The sequence below is a fragment of the Mustela nigripes genome, chromosome 1 (assembly GCF_022355385.1).
Source record: "Mustela nigripes isolate SB6536 chromosome 1, MUSNIG.SB6536, whole genome shotgun sequence".
In the NCBI taxonomy this organism is placed as follows: domain Eukaryota; kingdom Metazoa; phylum Chordata; class Mammalia; order Carnivora; family Mustelidae; genus Mustela; species Mustela nigripes.
The window spans coordinates 199,868,506-199,886,654 of record NC_081557.1 but is presented as its reverse complement, the minus strand read 5'-3'; the positions used below and the strand labels follow the sequence as shown (position 1 = coordinate 199,886,654).

Sequence of the window (18,149 nt, the reverse complement as noted above, 5' to 3'; positions counted from 1 at the left end):
GCTTCCACAACAAAGCAGAGATTGGTGAATTCTCATCATTTGGGAAGTAGAGCCTCTTTCTGCTGATCTGGCTGTCTGCAGATCTCCCAGGTGTAAAAAGAGGTGAAAAAAGGTCATCAGATATATAGGTAGATCAGCTGTGATCCCCAGAGGCTTTAAGGATTGGGGGAACGAAAACCGTTCAGGGATAAAACCGGCCTTCGTGTGTCTCTGATTTCAATGATTTATAAAAAAATTTTTCTATTAAGCGTGAATAAATCCCTGAATTCAGCTGTGCCGGGTCCTCAGAGCTCCAAATGCCTAAATGCCTGATATAGGAACAGCTGTAGTGTGAATTAGTTGGACTAAGCTCTTGGGCTGCTTCCAACTTCGCTATTGCTCATGCCCCACAGGTCAAGGAAAGAAGTGATGTAATGCACTTAGCTGTGCCACTTTAATTACAATGCAATGGAGAGGGGGAGGGGTTATAGGCGGTGACAAGTTTAGCGCATGACTTGCCCTAGGGATGCAGGAAACAAAAACACGGCCAACGATTGGCTGCGTCCACTTCCGACCGGGTATCTAGCTCCTAGTCTGGAACCTTGAAACACTAATTTCCTGGGAAGAGGGGTGGCGCTAGCCTACAGACCGTCAACCGTAAACACGCAGCGCGCGCACACTCACACACATACACACACCCCCGCGGAGGCTGGCAGCGTCCTCCTTGCTGAAATGGGCGTGGGGCCGAGCGCTTGGCCCACGGTCCCCAGAAGGTTGCCCCAAAGCCGGCCGCAGAGTCTAGGCTCGGCGTTCGGGACCCGCGGAGGCCCCGCGTCCGCGGAAACTGGTGTCACCCGGGCCGGGTCCCAGTGAGCCGCGCTCGCGTCATTCATTCGCCGCGTCCGGAGCGTCCTTCCAGCGGCGAGCTGGGCTTCGCTGCGTGTGCCCGTGGCCTCGACGCGGAGTGTTAGCGCGCGGTGACCTGGACTGCGCGGAGCTGCCAGAGACGGAGGCGGCCCGGAGCTCGGCTCGGTGCTCCGAGAGCAGCCGCGGCGCAGCCCAGCTCGGCCCTCGCCGCGGGGCCGTGTGCGCTTCTGTCGCCCGCAGCCCTGCCCGCCGCGGGCCCGGATCCCGGGACTGAGCGCCGCCACTTCCTCCTCCTCCCGCTCCCCTTCCTCCTCCTCCCGCTCCTCGCGCCGCCGCAGGCGGGAGTCGGGCTGCGGGGCGGCGGGCCTGGGCGTCTGCGGCCCCGGGCTCGCGGGGGGCGGCGCCGCCGCGGGGAGGATGCTGCTCGCCGCGCCCGCGTCCTGTCCGTCCTCCCCGGCCTCCCGCGGGGGCTTTGTTGTGGCCCGGGCGCCGCGGGCGGCCGGCTGGTGAAGTCGCTCTCCGCCGCCGCACCTAGCGGGCGAGAGGGCGCGCGTGTGCCCGGGAGTGCGCGCCTGTGCGCGCCGGTGTGTGCAGGACCCGACCCGCGGCCCCATTGTGTGTCCGCCCGCGGCGCCCGGGAACATGTGGGTGAACCCCGAAGAGGTGCTGCTGGCTAACGCGCTGTGGATCACCGAGAGGGCCAACCCCTACTTCATCCTGCAGCGGAGGAAGGGGCACGCGGGCGACGGAGGCGGCGGCGGCGGACTCGCGGGTAAGGACCCGCGGCCAGTCGGTGCGGGAGGGGGGCCCGAGCGCTGCGGCGCCGCCCGCGGCCCTGGGCTGCGGGCACCCGGGACGCCGCCCGGTCCCCTGGGGCTGGGCGGCCCACCCCACTTGGGTGCGTGGAAGGCATCAGGAGTCGTGATTTTTCAGTCTGTGAGAGTGATTCTTCTCTTACCTTGTCAGGCTACGGGGCCCTTCCGAGTACCGCGCGCCCCTAAGTGGGTGATGTTGATGAGAATGGAGATGGGGGGGGGAGGGAGCAGCCCTTATGCATTGAATGCAGTACTCCTCCCTACCCGCCCCCCACCCCTGCCTATTCCCCCTTAAAAATGCCGCTTTGTATATGGGCAAGAGGGGTAGAGGACGATTAATTTTTCCTGCCTCCTTTTTGCTGATCATGGCAGGATCACGTATAAAATGCTCTTTTGTTTCCAGGGAAGCAATCAGTAAGAGGCTGGTGTGGTCATTTCGCGTATTAGTTATGACCGAAGAGAATGAAAAAGGATTTTTGTGTTTGTTGTTGTTGTACCTAATTCGACATTATAAAGCAAGTTATCTGGTTGTAAAAAGAATTACCGGTGTGTCTGCATTTTAACTATTTTAACTCAATCACTGAACCCCCTCACAAGTTATTATTAACAACGTAACTCCTACTAAAACCCCCTGCCTAATAGTTTCGGGATTGTAAAGTCAGACCCATATCCCAGGTAGTGCCGTATTAGAAAAGCCTTCGTTATTAACTAACTAGTTTGCTTGTTTCGGAGGTTACAAATAATCTTGAACTCATACCATATTGGAGAAATAGGACCTTCCCTCTCTCCATGGTGGTTAGCAAAAAGAGAACTGGGATACTTTTCACCATGAAGTTAGCAGAAGAAATAGGAGAGGTTTAACTAGGAAAGAGACTGCAGAAAAGAGATGAACTTTGACCTCTTAGGAGTCCAAAATGTATCACCCTCTGGGAGCTTGCCTGCTAGCTAAATTTTTGTTTTCAAAGCGTTGTGCTATGAACTAAAAATTTTTGATATGGTATGTATTTAGTTCCGATTATAGTTCACAGGCTAGTTTCCTCAAGATTAAAATTCAAGTGATACATTTTATGGCATATGTGGGTTTAAAGGATTTTGCTAGTATATCATATTGCCTATACCTAATGATTTTTCTACATTTTTTCTGCCATAAAAGAGAAGGCAGTATGCTGAACTCCAGACCCTATTCTGGAAATTCTGATTAGTGGGGTAGAATCAGAATTTTCCAGTTCATTTTGTAGAAGTTGTCTAACTATATACACTAGTATGTAGCTTGCATATCTCATACTGGATCAGCCCAGATTGTCCTTTGGGCCTAAAACAACAACGTAAAGTAGGTAGTTTATTGTATTAACAAAGAACATTTCCTGCCTGGAGTTAACCATCCTACACTGTATAACTACTAAGTAGTATTTCTTTTCTAGAGTCATATGCCGTAGGTTATGAGAAATTCAGAAATGCAGAGCCTTCTTTTCCTAGTTAATATTTTTATTATGGTCTTCTTGACTCAGAACTGTACCTAACCACAGTCCACCTGGAATCTCATTATTGATAACTTACTTCAGAAAGATAAAGTTACATCTTTTTACAGCTATTGCAGTCATTGCTAGAATGATTGAAATTATTATAACGAGTAAAAATATTCCTGCCAACCAAGGCTTTTTTCCAACTACAGGAGGAAAAATGTCTGCTCAGATAGATTGGTGCCTTAAATGTAGCAGGAACATTTTAGAAATCCTTGAACGATGTATAGCATATTTCAATCCTAACGTGAGCTTCTTCATGCGTTCATCAACTTACTAAATCATTTAACAAATATTTATTGGCAGTGTCTGAAGCGCCAGTGTCGTGAAGCTCACAGCCTTGTGGAGAGGACAAGTGTTGATAAAATAATCACATAAATTAATATAAATTAATATATATTTGCTACTCACAGGGTCCCAGCAGAAAATAGAACCAAACCTAGTCCAAATGAAGAGAATAGGTGAAAAGACAACTTAGAAAGATGGAGGCAGGGTTACCAGAATCAGAGAAAGGCCCAGTGGGGGGGGGCACTGTTACCCACTCCCAACCCCCCAACCCCATCCTACCCCCACCAGCCCAGGTGTCAGGAATGATGTTACTGGAAGCCTTGTGTGCTGAACCCAGGCAGGAGGTTTTGGGGCTTCCTAAGAAGCAGACTGTGCTAGAAAGAAACACAGAGCACAGCAAAAAGGAAGTGGAGAGGACATGCCTGACTTCTCTTCTCATACGGTGTTAGCTTCTGCCACTGTCTTTGATCTGTGGCATCCAAGAAAGCCAGCTATACAGGATGTTCTGGTGATCTAGTCCCTAAGGATCAGCCTCTGAGGGATGGATCTGGGAGGTGGGAACAAACTGAGAATGACTGGTCCTGATCAAAAAAGAGAGGAACATATGTTGGTTACCCTACTTGGAGAAAGGGGGTAGGCATGGGGGCAAGGAACATTTCCCTGAAGAAGTGACACTTGAGCTGAGAACTGAAGGAAGTTTTTTTGTTAACAGTTTGCTACTTTTCTATATCGTTTTTTGTTTTTGACAACGTATCTCTAAACACATGTTTTGGTTTTGCCTGTTTTTTGAATGAGGAATGAATGTAATCAGAGTATGCATTCATGTGTTTGGATTCTTTGCTCAGCATTGCAGTTGTGCTATTTATGAATGTTGTTGCTTATGGCTCTAGTTTATTTTTCTGTGCTGTATGGAATACTGTTACATGAGTATACCACAGTCATTTGTTCATATTTATCCATTGTATTATTGGTGGATCTTTGAATGATTTGTTTGGGGGCATTAAAGGCAAGGTAGCTATGATCTTTCTTGTGTGTGTTTCTGGTGCAGTGATTTGTTTGGGGGCATTAAAGGCAAGGTAGCTATGATCTTTCTTGTGTGTGTTTCTGGTGCCTGTGGGCATACAATTCTATTTGGTCTGTACCAAATACCAATTACCAAGAGGAATTACTAGCTCATAGGTTATGTGTATCATCAACTTCAGCAGATAATACCAAACTGTTTTCCAGAGTGGTTGTACCAGTATACTCCCAACAGCAGGGAGTATTTGGGAATTTCCCTTGCTCCATATAATTAACAATATTCTTAACAATATCATCAGTCTTTGTAATTTTTACCATTCGCATGGTTTTATAGAAATATCACATTGTGGAGTTCATTTGCTTTTTCCTAACTAATGAGATTGAGCACCTTTTCATGTTAATTGGTCATCTGAAATATTCTGACATGATTGAGTCTTTTGCCCACTTTTCAGTTGGATCGTTTGTCTTTTTCTTACTGATTATCAGTATTTTTTAAAATATATTCTGGGGAGGAGTTCATAGTTGGTTCTACGAATGGCAAAATCGTCATTCTATTGCTTGCCTGCCTATTCACTCTCTTAAGGAGAGAGTGATTTCTTGCTTAATTTTAATGTCCAAATTCTTTAAAGGTTCCATTTTCTTTCTTTTTTTTTTAAGATTATTTATTTATTTATTTGACAGACAGAGATCACAAGTAGGCAGAGAGAGAGGAAGCTCTCTGCTCCCTGCTGAGCAGAGAGCCCGATACGTGGCTCTATCCCAGGACTCTGGGATCATGATCTGAGCCGAAGGCAGAGGCTTTAACCCACTGAGCCACCCAGGCGCCCCTAAAGGTTCCATTTTCTTTTCTTTTTTTTTTTTTTTTAAGATTTTATTTATTATTTATTTGACAGAGAGAGATCACAAGTAGACGGAGAGGCAGGCAGAGAGAGAGAGAGGGAAGCAGGCTCCCTGCTGAGCAGAGAGCCCAATGTGGATCATGACCTGAGCCAAAGGCAGCGGCTTAACCCACTGAGCCACCCAGGCGCCCCAAGGTTCCATTTTCTTTATGGTTGGTGTTTTATTATGTCCTGTTCAAGAAGTCTTTTTCTAGATTGAGGTAAATGTTATCTTCTGGGAACTTTTCAGTTTTAACATCTAAATTTATATTTACAGTTAACTGGGAATTAATTTTTGCATATTGTGTGAGATAGGGGTCAAGTTTTATTTTTTAAAAATTTGTGTGGACATCCAGTTGTCCCAGCATGAATATTGGTAAATCTGTTGTTACTGTTCTGTAGGGCTACCTTGGTCATAAGTCAAGTGACCAGATATGTGACAATTGGTTTGTTTGAGGACTCTAGACTCTTTCTTTTATTTATTAAAATATTCTTGCTCCAGGACCACACTGTAGTTTTATAGTAAGAGTTTACATTCATTTAATCAAACATTTATTTTTTTAAAAAAGATTGTATTTATTTATTTGACAGACAGAGATCACAGGTAGGCAGAGAGGCAGGCAGGGAGAGAGGAGGAAGCAGGCTCCCTGCTGAGCAGAGAGCCTGATGTGGAACTCGATCCCAGGACCCTGAGACCATGACCTGAGCCGAAGGCAGAGGCTTTAACCCACTGAGCCACCCAGGTGCCCCAATTTGATCAAGTATTCTTATCTTGGTTTTTTTTGTTGTTGTTAAGAGTTTCTCAGCTATCTTTGTCTTTTACATTTACACAGCATTTTAGAATCAAAGTATTAAAGTTCCACTGAAACAAAACAAAACCAAACCACAGCAGCAATAAAAACTTAAACTGTTGGGATTTTGATTGCAATTGCATTGAGTCTATAAATAAATTTGGAGAAAACTGATATTTTTATAGTATCAAAAGTCTTCTGGTCCATGAACATGGTATGTTCCTCTGTATAGATCTGTTAAAATTTCTCCTGATGTTTCATAGTTCTCGGTGAGAGGGTTTACACATATTTTATTAGATTTATTCCTAGATATTTTGTACTTTTCACTCTACTGTATATTTTATCCTTTTAAAATTTCATTTTCTAGGGTGCCTGGGGGTGTCTGGGTAGCTCAGTTGGTTGAGCATTAACTCTTAGTTTCAGCTCAGGTCATGATTTCATTGTCATGGGATCCAGCCCTGAGTTAGGCTCTGTGCTCAGTGCCCAGTCTGCTTGTCCCTCTCCCTCTGTTCCTTACCCCACTCTCTTTCAAATAAATAAATAAAATCCTTCAAAAAAGGAAACAAGTTTCTAGGATTCCTGGGCAGCTCAGTTGGTTGGGCTTCTGATTCTTGATCTTAGCTCAGGTCTTGATCTCAGGGGTGTGAGTTCAAGCTCCATGTTGGGCTCCATGCTGTCTGTGGAGCTTACTTAAAAAAAAAAGTTATCTCTAAAATTTTATTTTCTAATCATTTCTTTGTTGACCTCTAGACATTGTTGTTATTTTTTATATTGACCTTATATCCAGGCTCCCCCACTTGGCTAATCTCTTAATTAAGAAATTTGCGTCCTTATAAATTAGTAGGATTGGATTGTACTTTTTCTTTTTCATAACATTGTTCTGAAATGTGATATCAAGATTATACTGGCCTTAAAAATTAAGTTGGAGAGGGGCACCTAGGTGGCACAGTTGGTTAAGCATCTATCTGACTCTTGGTTTCAGTTCAGGTCGTGACCCCTAATAGTGAGATCCAGCCCTTCCTGGGGCTTCACACTTAACAGAGTCAGCTTGAGACTCTCTCTGTCTCCCTCTGCCCTTCCCCTGTGCTCTTCTCTCTCTCAAATAAATAAATAAATCTTTTTTAAAAAAAAGTAAGTTGGAGAGAGCTCACTATGTTTAATTTTCTAGAAGAGTTTATGTGATAGTAATATTATTTCATCTTAACATGTTTGGCAAAATTCACTGGTGAAGAAGTCTAGCCTTGAACTTTTATTCGTGGGTTTGTTGAATGGTATGACAACTATTCAAATAATTTAAAATTTTCTTTTATTGTCAGTTTTATAAGCTGTTTCTTAGATTTATCTTTTTCATCTAGATTTTCAAATATTTTGGCATAAATTTGTTAATAATCTCATTTTTATAATATTCTCATTTTTGATATCTGTAGGATGATTTTTGTCTCCTAATTTGATTATTTAGTCAGTGTACATATGACTTTGGTTTAACTGTACTATCTTATTAAGTGCTTTCTCTGCTCTATTCTTAATTTTTCTTAACTTTTGGTAGGCTATGGGATTTTTTTTAGTGATTACATTTTCAAGCCTTTTATTAGCTAGAAATTTTATTTTCATTTCACTATTCTTTTAGTGGTTACTCTGGAGATTATAATGCATTCCCTAATTTACAAAGTATATTGTTCATTGGTACTTTCATTTTATTTAATTTTTTAAAACTGGTACTTTTAATTTTTTCTCAGATAACAAAAGGATGTTGGAATACTTTAACTCCACTTACCAGCCCCCCTCTCCCAACTTGTATACCATTGTTTTAGTGTATTTTAATTCTTACATATTTTAATATGAAAACATATAATTACTACTATTTTTAAGTCTGTATTCAGTTACATTTCCACATATGTTTATAGTTTTTGTTATACTTTCTTCCATTTCTGTGCTTTTTTTTTGAATCATTTTTCTATTGCCTGGAAAAAAAAAACCAAAAACCTTTTCTGTTTCCCGTAGTGAGAGCCTATTGCTGAAGAATTTTGTTTTTATGTTTGAAAATGTATTCATTCTCCTTTCATTCTTGAAGGATATTGTTGTTTTGAATGATTGGCAGTTAATTTTTTTGTAAGTATGGTTAAGATATTGTTCTATTGTCTAATGATTTTCTTTTTTACTTACTTTTTTTTTTTTTTGAGGAGTAAATTGTCACTCTGAATTAATATTCCTTTGTAGATAACATGCCTTTTTCTCTAGCTGCCTTTAAGTTTTTCTCTTTGATTTTGGCTTTCTGCAGTTTTTAAAAAATTTATTTTACTTAAACTCAATTAACATCTAGTGTATTATTAGTTTCAGAGGTAGAGTTTAGTGATTCATTAGTTGCATATAACATCCAGTGCTTATTACATCACCTGCCTTCCTTAATGTCCATCACCTAGGTACCCTGTTCCCCACCCTCTGGGTTTCTGCAGTTTTATTATGACCCAGCTGTTTGTGGATTTTTAAAAGTCCTGCTTCATGTAGTAGCACTTATTTCATTAGTTTTGTAGACTTCTCATCCACTGTCTCTTTAAATCATTCTTACCATCTTTATGGCATACCCATTATGTGTATATTAGATCTTTTCATTGTATCTTTTATGTCTGTTACTTTCTGATTTTTACTTGCTTCATCTTGGATACTTTCTTTTGGTATATGTTTTAATTTACCATCTCTTTAACTGTATATAGTCTGTTAAGCCTACCTGTTCTGAATTACTTTTTAAATTTGAAAATTCCCATTTGGCTCATTTTTATAAATTCCAGTTATCTATCAAAACTCTTAATATTAAAAAAATCTATCTTGGGGGCACCTGGGTGTCTCAGTTAGTTGAGTGTCTGACTTGGTTTTGGCTCAGGTCATGATCTTAGGGTTGTGAAATCAAGGCCTTCATCGAGCTCTGCGCTTAGCGGGGATTCTGCTTGAGAGTCTCTCCCTCTCCTTCTGCTCCTTTCCCTGCTTTCTCTCTCTCTCTCTCTAAAACAAATAAATCTTAAAAAAAAAAAAAATCTGTCTTGAGCATGGCTAGCATAGTTATTTTACAGTCTCTGTTCTCTCCCATATCCCAAGGCCCACGTGGGTTTGTTGTGTTGTCTCTTGTTCCTCCAGTTTTCATTCATGCTGTTATGTTTTCCTGTGTGCCTGGCTACTTTTGATTATGTGCTGGACATTGTACTTCTGCTTTGTAGAAGTAATCTGAAGTAACAGATGATTGATATGAGAGAATTTTTTTCTTGCAGTTGCAAACCTAAATCACATTAGTTTTAGGTATTGATATATTTCAAAACTGAGCTCTAACCACGGTGATTTTTGCCTCCTTAAGACTCACACTTGTGATTAGGTTGTAGGTTTTGCAGATCCCAAAGCAAAGAGAGGGAAGCATCATTGGTTTCTCTACCTCTTTGGTGGCACTGATTCCTATCCTTGTCTTCCCAATCACTGATTCTATTAATCTGTTAATCTGTTAAAAGCACATCCAGACTTTCAGCCACTCAGCAGTGCCTTCTAGAAGAGTCAGAGGCTTTCCAAAATAATAGCTATCCCATATGTAAGGCTCTTCTCTTTGAGCTGTTCTCTTTCCTAAGTGAAGTAATTTCTCTTTTTTAAAATTTTTTGATATTTTAAGGTATATTTTATTTCTTTTGTATAGTTGTCCTTAGTAGCAAATTAATTTGTGTGCCATTATAAGGTGGCTGCTATTATTATTTCCATTTTCTACAAAAAGAAAATAAGGTGTCAGAAAGATGGTATGACTCGCCGTGGTCATGGCTAGTAAGTTAAAGGCCTATTAGATTTTGTATTTATTTATTTTTCTTTACAAAACTAATTATAATGGTGTGGACTAATCTTACTTTCTTTACTAGTCTCCTTGAGAATCAAATATTAAACTATTGATGCTATCTCCGGAAAAATGAAAACACCCCCGAAAATTTACATGCAATTTCAGGAGTTCTGTGAATCCCAAGTGAATTAGTACATAAATGCTTCAAGTTAGAGGATGTCACCAAAAGATCAAGACAATTTCTCATTACGGAAATCAATGTAATATCCGCTATAGGCAGTTCTGTCAGAAATGTGTTTAAGTACCAGCTATTATGGGTGCTGAACTTGATAAAGGTATACAAGGAAGGCAAAGGCAAGATTCTCTTGCTGAGCCCTTCATTAATAACCTAGTGATCACACCTGTATCAATAAATTTGGGAAAAGTAAGAACATGTGCAAGGAGATAATGATTCTAGTGAAGACTAAGGTTCTCAGATTGTTTCCTTTGGAGATTCAGCACTGGACTGCCCAGGAATTGGATTTTTTAATCACAGGGAGACCTTTGCAACTAGAGAAATACCCCATTTGCTTACTGATGAAGAAAACCAGGCTATCCCCTAAAAACATGTCTCTGACACAGAAATTATTTTGAGCTGAAAGCAATTAAGAAACAATAAACACGGAAAAAGCTCTCACTTTCACTTTAAGACAGGAAATAAATTCCCCTTTTCCTGGAGACAGACTCCTATTAGCCCAGAGAAGCATCAGAGGAATTTGTAAATAAACCATGTTAAGATAACCCTTACCTTCCTAGTTAAGGAAGATGAGGACTGTCTAGCTCTAGTTGGATTACTCCTAGCCCAAACCCTCATGTTCTGTCAGTGTTTCACAAAGTATAGTTTCTTTGACTAAAAGCTATAAAAGCTTCCTGCTCTGGCCACTTCTTCTTTTTTTTTTTTTTTAAATATTTTATTTATTTATTTGTCAGAGACAGAGGGAGAGAGAACGAGCAAGCACAGGCAGACAGAGAGGCAGGCAGAGGCAGAGGGAGAAGCAGGCTCCCTGCCGAGCAAGGAACCCGATGTGGGACTCGATCCCAGGACCCTGGGATCATGACCTGAGCCGAAGGCAGCCGCTTAACCAACTGAGCCACCCAGGCGTCCCTGGCCACTTCTTTCTTTCTTTAATCTCCTGTGAAGACTTCCATGTACATGGACAAATTCAGTAAAATTCTTATTTTTTTCCCTGTTTCCTTTGTCAGTTTAATTTTCAGACCCAGCCAGGGATCCTAAGAGTCCAGGAAAGTTTTTCCTCTCCTGCATGAAGAACTCCCAGTGCTGAGAGAAATAATAAAACCATGCTCTTAAAGCCCTCACTGGTTAACAGGTACCTGCTTTTAGGGTAAATGCTTTCATGTTGCTAATTCATAAGTACTGTTATCAGCAAAGTTGGCTCTAGTTGCATTTAGCAATAAAAGTTTTTCTTTGTAGATTAACTTATATATAAAAGCATTTGTATTTATATGTTAGTTCCTAATGAAGTCTAATGTTACAACTGGTGATTCTGCATTGGGATGGACCGTCTAATACAGCTGTATATGGAGTTGGCTCATAATACAAATAAACAAGCATTACTAGCAAGGAGCATGATTAGGTAAAAGCAGGTGTTGCTTGCTTGTTCCATGAATTTCTCCCCCCTCTGCTTGTTAGGATGAACGTTAAAAGAATTTTGTCTGCAGAATGCTTTAATCACCCATTCCAATTTGTCTTGAGACTTTACCTTATTCTACAAAGAAGCTGAAAGGTGAATGCATATAATTTGTGTAGGATTTGAGATGGCTTTTGACATCTTCGGGTTTTTGTAAACTGGTCTCAAAAAGTAGGTGGTGGTGGGGGCGCCTGGCTGGCTCGGTCAGAGGAGTGTTTGACTCTTGATCATGGGGTGTGAGTTCGAGTTCCATACTGGGGGTAGAGATTACTTAAATAAATAAATAATAAATTCTTTAAAAAGGAGGGAGGGGAATATTTACTCCAGGGTTTCCTGCATAAATTTGAGGGTTGGTACTGACCTCTTCTAGGGACACTGTGTATACATTCTGCTTTGCCGTCACGCATGGGGATCCCATCTTAGGAAGCGATCAGGTTCTCAGTTGTGGGGTGGTTCCCACACCTGCACAAAAGCCTACAACAAAGCCTGTTTTGTAGTTGTGTACAAATCAGGACTTTGTCATTTGGAACTGGGTAGCTTATGCCAATAGCTCTGGTAGGTACCACCGAGTTCTGGGTATCAGAGGCCAAAGCCCATGTGTGCTCCAGGGCACAGCAGAGTGTAGAGAATGCCACAGGAAAATTGGAAAACCACCGGGATTGCTCTTTGCACAACTTCATGGTCACGTCACAGGGCTCTGGTCTTTTCCAGTCCATCCCTTGGTAAGCAGACCTTGGGGTTCACATCCCAGCCCCATCTTTGACCAAGAGATAGCATTTAGGAAGTTTCTCTTCCTTTCTGAGCTTGATTTCTTGATGTAAAATGGCTGAATAATCCTTAGGTGCCTGTTGTGAAGATTCTATTTAAGCTAAGATATGTAAAGTACAGGAAGCATAAAGAGCCATTCACAGATGATGGCCCATCCTTGTTCTACCCTTGCGGAGGATCTAGGGGAGGTGTGAGGAAGCAGCTGACCCCTAACTAATTCACACCAGTGTGTGAGCCCCGGGAAAAGTCCGCAGTTTACAGAGACATTGCCTTTTTCAATGGGCGCTGTCAGAGCAAATGGATGACTGATATTTAGGCAGCTTAAAAAAGCAAAGTCATATTCAGGCTTTTGGAAGATGGAAATTTTTTTTTTAAATGTGATTTTTGATCAACAACTTTAAGTTGTTTCTGTATACCTCCCTTTTCCCCCTTCCCTTCCAGGACAGGCACTTTTTGAAAACTGTCAGGAAACCTAGTACTCCTCCCACTGTCCTGCCTCTTTCTTCCGTCTCTCTTTCCTCTGTCTCTCTTTCCTCGCCTCTCTCTGTGCGCGAATGATTCTGACTTTGGCAAGTGGAACTTCTAAGGAGAAGTCTGGGATAGGAGGCAGAGAGGGGCTACCTTTTCTCTCTATATGGATAAGTGGTTATTAGTCAGTCAGGAGTTTGTAATTTAGAAACATGGATTCTAACAGTTAAACCGGAGAATGACAAAGAAGTCCTTCACCCACTTTCCCTATTTCTTTGTTTTCCTTTCTTGTCAGATGTATGTTCTAGACAGCTCAGAGAGGATAGACCACTCATTTTTTTTTTTTTAGATTTTATTTATTTATTTAACAGAGAGAGAGAGAGAGAGAGAGATCACAAGTAGGCAGAGCAGCAGGCAGAGATAGAGGGAGAAGCAGGCTCCCTGCTGAGCAGTGAGCCAGATGCGGGACTCGATCCCAGGACCCTGAGATCATGACCTGAGCCGAAGGCAGTGGCTTAACCCACTGAGCCACCCAGGCGCCCCAACACCTCTCATTTTTAAAAGTGTTCTAAAGTTGCCACCAGCATCTAACTTTCTTCAATCTTCCTTCACACTTTTACTCTTAGGTTATTCACGTGTCCTTTCAAGAGAGCTGGGATCCATTCTAGAGTTCCATTTAGGTTCTTTCTAACTCTGGAGATCTGGACTAGGAACTGGCATTTAGATGAATCAACTCTTAACTTTCCGTGTGGGTCCTAGGAGCACAAAGCTGGACAGGTAACTGTCTAGTCCAAGAGGTGAGGTCTGTGAAACACCCCCTCTCACCCGCCTCATTCTAAGAGTTACAGACTCATCTCTGTTTACACTCTGAACAACAGAAAGTGAACGCTTATTGATCGCATTTAGTTTTTTCCTAAATTACCTGTGTGTAATATTTCTTAATAAGGAAAACTATTTCCATTTCAGTAGTACCAATTAGTCGTTTTAATCTCTGTTAACTGAGGAACCAAGGTAGTCCTTAATGAAATTGAGCAAGACTTAACAGACCTGTATTTGGACTTTTTTCATTAAAGCATAAAAAGAAGAAATCATTGATTCATTTACCATCTCTCACCCCACTGGCATTTTATAACATTTACGTATCTATTGCTATAGTAAATAATAGAAAATACAGTGTTTTTAAAAACATCTTTGAATAAAATTTCACATATATGGTTAAAAGCTAAATTTCAAAGCATTGCTATTATGGCCATATTTTTTTCTGTATTAACATATAATGTATTATTTGTTTCAGGGGTACAGGTCTCTGATTCATCAGTCTTACACAGGTCACAGCACTTACCATAGCACATACCCTCCCCAATGCCACCCCCTCCCTCCCCCCCCCCTCCATTCCACAAACCCTCAGTTTCTTTCCTGAGATTAAGAGTCTCTTATGGTTTGACTCCTTCTCTGGTTTCATCTTATTTCATTTTTCCCTCCCCCCCTGCCATGATCTTCTGTCTTGTTTCTGAAATTCCTCATATCAGTGAGATCATATAATTGTCTTTCTCTGATTAACTTATTTTGCTTAGCATAATACCCTCTTGTTCTTTCCAAGTCTTGCAAATGGCAAGATTTCGGGGTTTTGATGGATGCATAATCCGTTGTATATATGTATACCACATCTTTGTCTGTTCATCACTTGATGGACATCTAGACTCTTCCTATAGTTTAGCTATTGTAGACATTCCTGCTATAAACATTGCTGTACAGGTGGCCCTTCGGATCACTACATTTGTATCTTTGGGGTAAATACCTAGTAGTGCAATTGCTGGGTCATAGGGTAGCTCTATTTTCAACTTTTTGAGGAACCTCCATACTGTTTTCCAGAGTGGCTGCACCAGCCTGCATTCCCACCAAAAGTGTAGGAGGATTCTTCTTTCTCAGCATCCTTGCCAACACCTGTCATTTTCTGATGTGTTAATTTTAGCCCTTCTGACTGGTGTGAGGTGGTATCTCACTGTGTTTTGATTTGTACTTCCCTGATGCCGAGTGATATTGAGCACTCTTTCATGTGTCTATTGGCCATTTGGATGTCTTCTTTGCATAAATGCCTGTTCATGTCTTCTGCCCATTTCTTGATTGGATGTTTATTCTTTGGGTGTTGACTTTGATAAATTCCTTATAAATTTTGTATATTAGCCCTTTATCTGATGTCATTTACAAATATCTTCTCCCATTCTGTCGGTTGTCTTTTGGTTTTGTTGACTGTTTGCTTTGCTGTGCAGAAGCTTTTTATCTTATTGAAGTCCCAATAGTTCCTTTTGGCCTTTGTTTCTCTTGCCCTTGGAGATGTGTCTAGTAAGAAGTTGGTACAGCTAAGGTCACAGAGGTTGCTGCTTGTATTCTCTAGGATTTTGATGGACTCCTGTCTCAAATTGAGGTCTTTTCTCCATTTTGAGTCTATTTTTGTGTATGGTTTAAGGAAATGGTCTAGTTTCATTCTTCTGCATGTGGCTATCCAGTTTTCCCATTTGTTCAAGAGACTGTCTTTTTTCCACTGGACATTCTTTCCTGCTTTGGTCTCTATGGTCAACTCTAGCTGACCGTAGAGTTGAGGGTCTATTTCTGGGCTCTCTATTCTGTTGCATTGATCTATGTGTCTGTTTTTGTGCCTGTACCTACTGTCTTGATGATTACAGCTCTGTAATAGAGCTTGATGTCCAAAATTGGGATACCACCAGCTTTGGTTTTCTTTTTCAGTATTCTTCTGGCTATTCAGGGTCTTTTCTGGTTCCATACAAATTTTAGGATTATTTGTTCCATTTCTTTGAAAAAAGTTGATAGTATTTTGATAGGGATTGCATTAAATGTGTAGATTACTCTAGGAGCATGCAATAGACATTTTCACAATATTTATTCTACTAAGCCATGAGCATGGAACTTTTTTCCATTTCTTTGTGTTGTCCTCAATTTCTTTCGTGGTACTCTGTAGTTTTCTGTGTATAGATTCTTTGTCTCTTTGGTTAGGTTTATTCCTAGGTATCTCATGGTTTTGGATACAACTGTAAATGGGATCAACTCCTTAATTTCTCTTTCTTTTGTCGTGTTGTTGGTGTAAAGAAATGAAACTGATTTCTGTGCATTGATTTTATATCCTGACACTTCACTGATTTCCTGTACAAGTTCGAGCAGTTTTGGAGTGGATTCTTAAAAGAATCATATCATCTGCGAAGAATGAGAGTTTGACTTCTTCTTTGCTGATCTGGATAACTTTAATTTCTTTTTGTTGTCTGATTGTTGAGGCTAGGACTTCTAGTATTACTTTGAATAGCAGTGGTGATAGTTGACATCCCTGCCCTGACATCTCTCCTAAGATCCCTGATCTTAGGAGAAATGCTCTGAGTTTTTTGGTCATATTTTTAAATTAGCACTTGATTATGTATTTTTTAAATTAATTTTACAAATATCATAAAGTATAAAGGCAGAGGAGCTAACATTTGCTGAAATCCTTCTGTGGTTCAGGCATTCTGCTTAGAACTCATCGTATGTCACAAATTTGGTTTTCAGAACAACCCTGTAGGTTAGATGTTCCTTCTATTATAGATGAAGAAACTGAATGCTTTAAGAAGTAAGATCCTTGGGCGCCTGGGTGGCTCAGTGGGTTAAAGCCTCTGCCTTCAGCTCAGGTCATGATCCCAGGGTCCTGGGATCGAGCCCCACATCTGGCTTTCTGCTCAGCAGGGAGCCTGCTTCCTCCTCTCTCTGCCTACTTGTGATGTCTCTCTGTCAAATAAAGAAATAAAAAATCTTAAAAAAAAAAAAAAAAGAAGTAAGATCCTTGAGGAGATCTTGCTACTAACAGCTTGGATTTGTACTTGAGTTTGATTGAATTTGGAAAGGGAGAAGGAAGATTAAAAGGGAGAGAGGAGGAAGCACTTGGAAAGCAAAAGGAAGCTGGAGCAAAGTGAGCCCCAGTCTTAGAAATGCAGGCTTGAGTGTGGAAATGAAGGGAGCAGGAGGAGCAAGGCTGCCCCTTTTCCTGGGCTGTGATGTCACTGACTAGCGGCTGTCATGGGTGACACTTTACATGACTCCTGTACACCAGGGTGGAAATCCAAACACCATCTCTCGATTTTCCTAAAAGGGTTTCCAAACTTTTCCCATTTCCAGTTTTCTAGCAAGCTGTCTTTGGGACCACAGTATGGAGCCATTCCAGTTAAGAAGCATTGACACTCTGGGTGAAGGACAGACAAGGGCAAGCCCTGTTTGTATGAATATTCCACAAAGAAAATCAGTATCCATGCATATCACGAGTAAGATCAATCTCAAAGAATGTATGGCCGCCAAGGAGGTAAAATGTAAACTTGACATACAGTCTTGATTTTTGAGTAATATAATTTATGTCAAATGTCATGAAGATTTTCTCTACTTAGTATCTGCTTTTCTCTGTGGGTATAAAAATATTGAGTTTTTAGTAGGATCATACTTCTCAGACATTTTTTCCTTTTAGAAATACTTAAGCTGGTGGGGATTTGAGGAAGTCCTCGAATGGCCTGAAATCGTACATAAGACTTACGGAATTCATTAAGAGTGTGTATTTTTCTAGAGCAGAGGCTCTGCCACTTCATTAGCTGCTTAAAGTGGATTGTGAATCAAGTAAAGGAAGAGCTCATACCCTATAGTCTTACCTTTCTCAGTGCTGAATTTCCCACCAACGCAGTTGTCAGAAATTTATTGCTGTTGCTTTTACCAGGATTACTATGCATTATAAGAAATCGTATCCATTTTTAGGTAATTCTGTGGCTGTATATTGTTTAAACAATGGTAATACATCCGTGTCCTTGAATACAGTGATAAAAATGCTCTTGCTTCTTTTACTCTTACCTTGATCCCCAGATGTGGGACTGTTCAACTACAATTCTCAGTTTGTTATGGTGGGGAGGATCCTGGGGGTGGCGGGTGTGTGTGTGTGTGTGTGTGTGTGTGTGTAGGGGGAGAGGGAAGGGCCCAGGGAGGGAGGGAGCTGGCTTTTCCCTTCCTTCTAGATGCCCTTTGCAGGCAGCCCTCCCTGGGATGCTCTGTAATGTAGAGCTCACAGCTTTTAACAGGTAACTCCCCTGTTTCTCCCTTATCATTTCTCCTCCTCTGTGGTCAAGGGCAGAGAGGAATGGAGTCTAAATACAGAACAGTGAGTCAACATTTCCCTTTGCCCCCTTCAGGTCTGCTATCAGACCAGTTTGTGCAGTTCTAAGCAGATGGCCTGGCTAATCATTACAGAGC

General features: G+C 41.4%; 1 protein-coding gene across 1 annotated transcript in view; it reads left to right on the top strand.

Annotated features, from left to right (window-relative positions):
* The first annotated feature begins 1,393 nt into the window (after positions 1-1,393).
* TBC1D9 (TBC1 domain family member 9) overlaps positions 1,394-18,149 on the top strand; it is a 121,600-nt gene continuing 104,844 nt past the window's right edge. Inside the window, exon 1 of the mRNA XM_059378601.1 lies at positions 1,394-1,618. Coding sequence (XP_059234584.1) covers positions 1,489-1,618 — 130 coding nt within the window. The 5' untranslated portion in view covers positions 1,394-1,488. The remainder of the gene's footprint in view (positions 1,619-18,149) is intronic.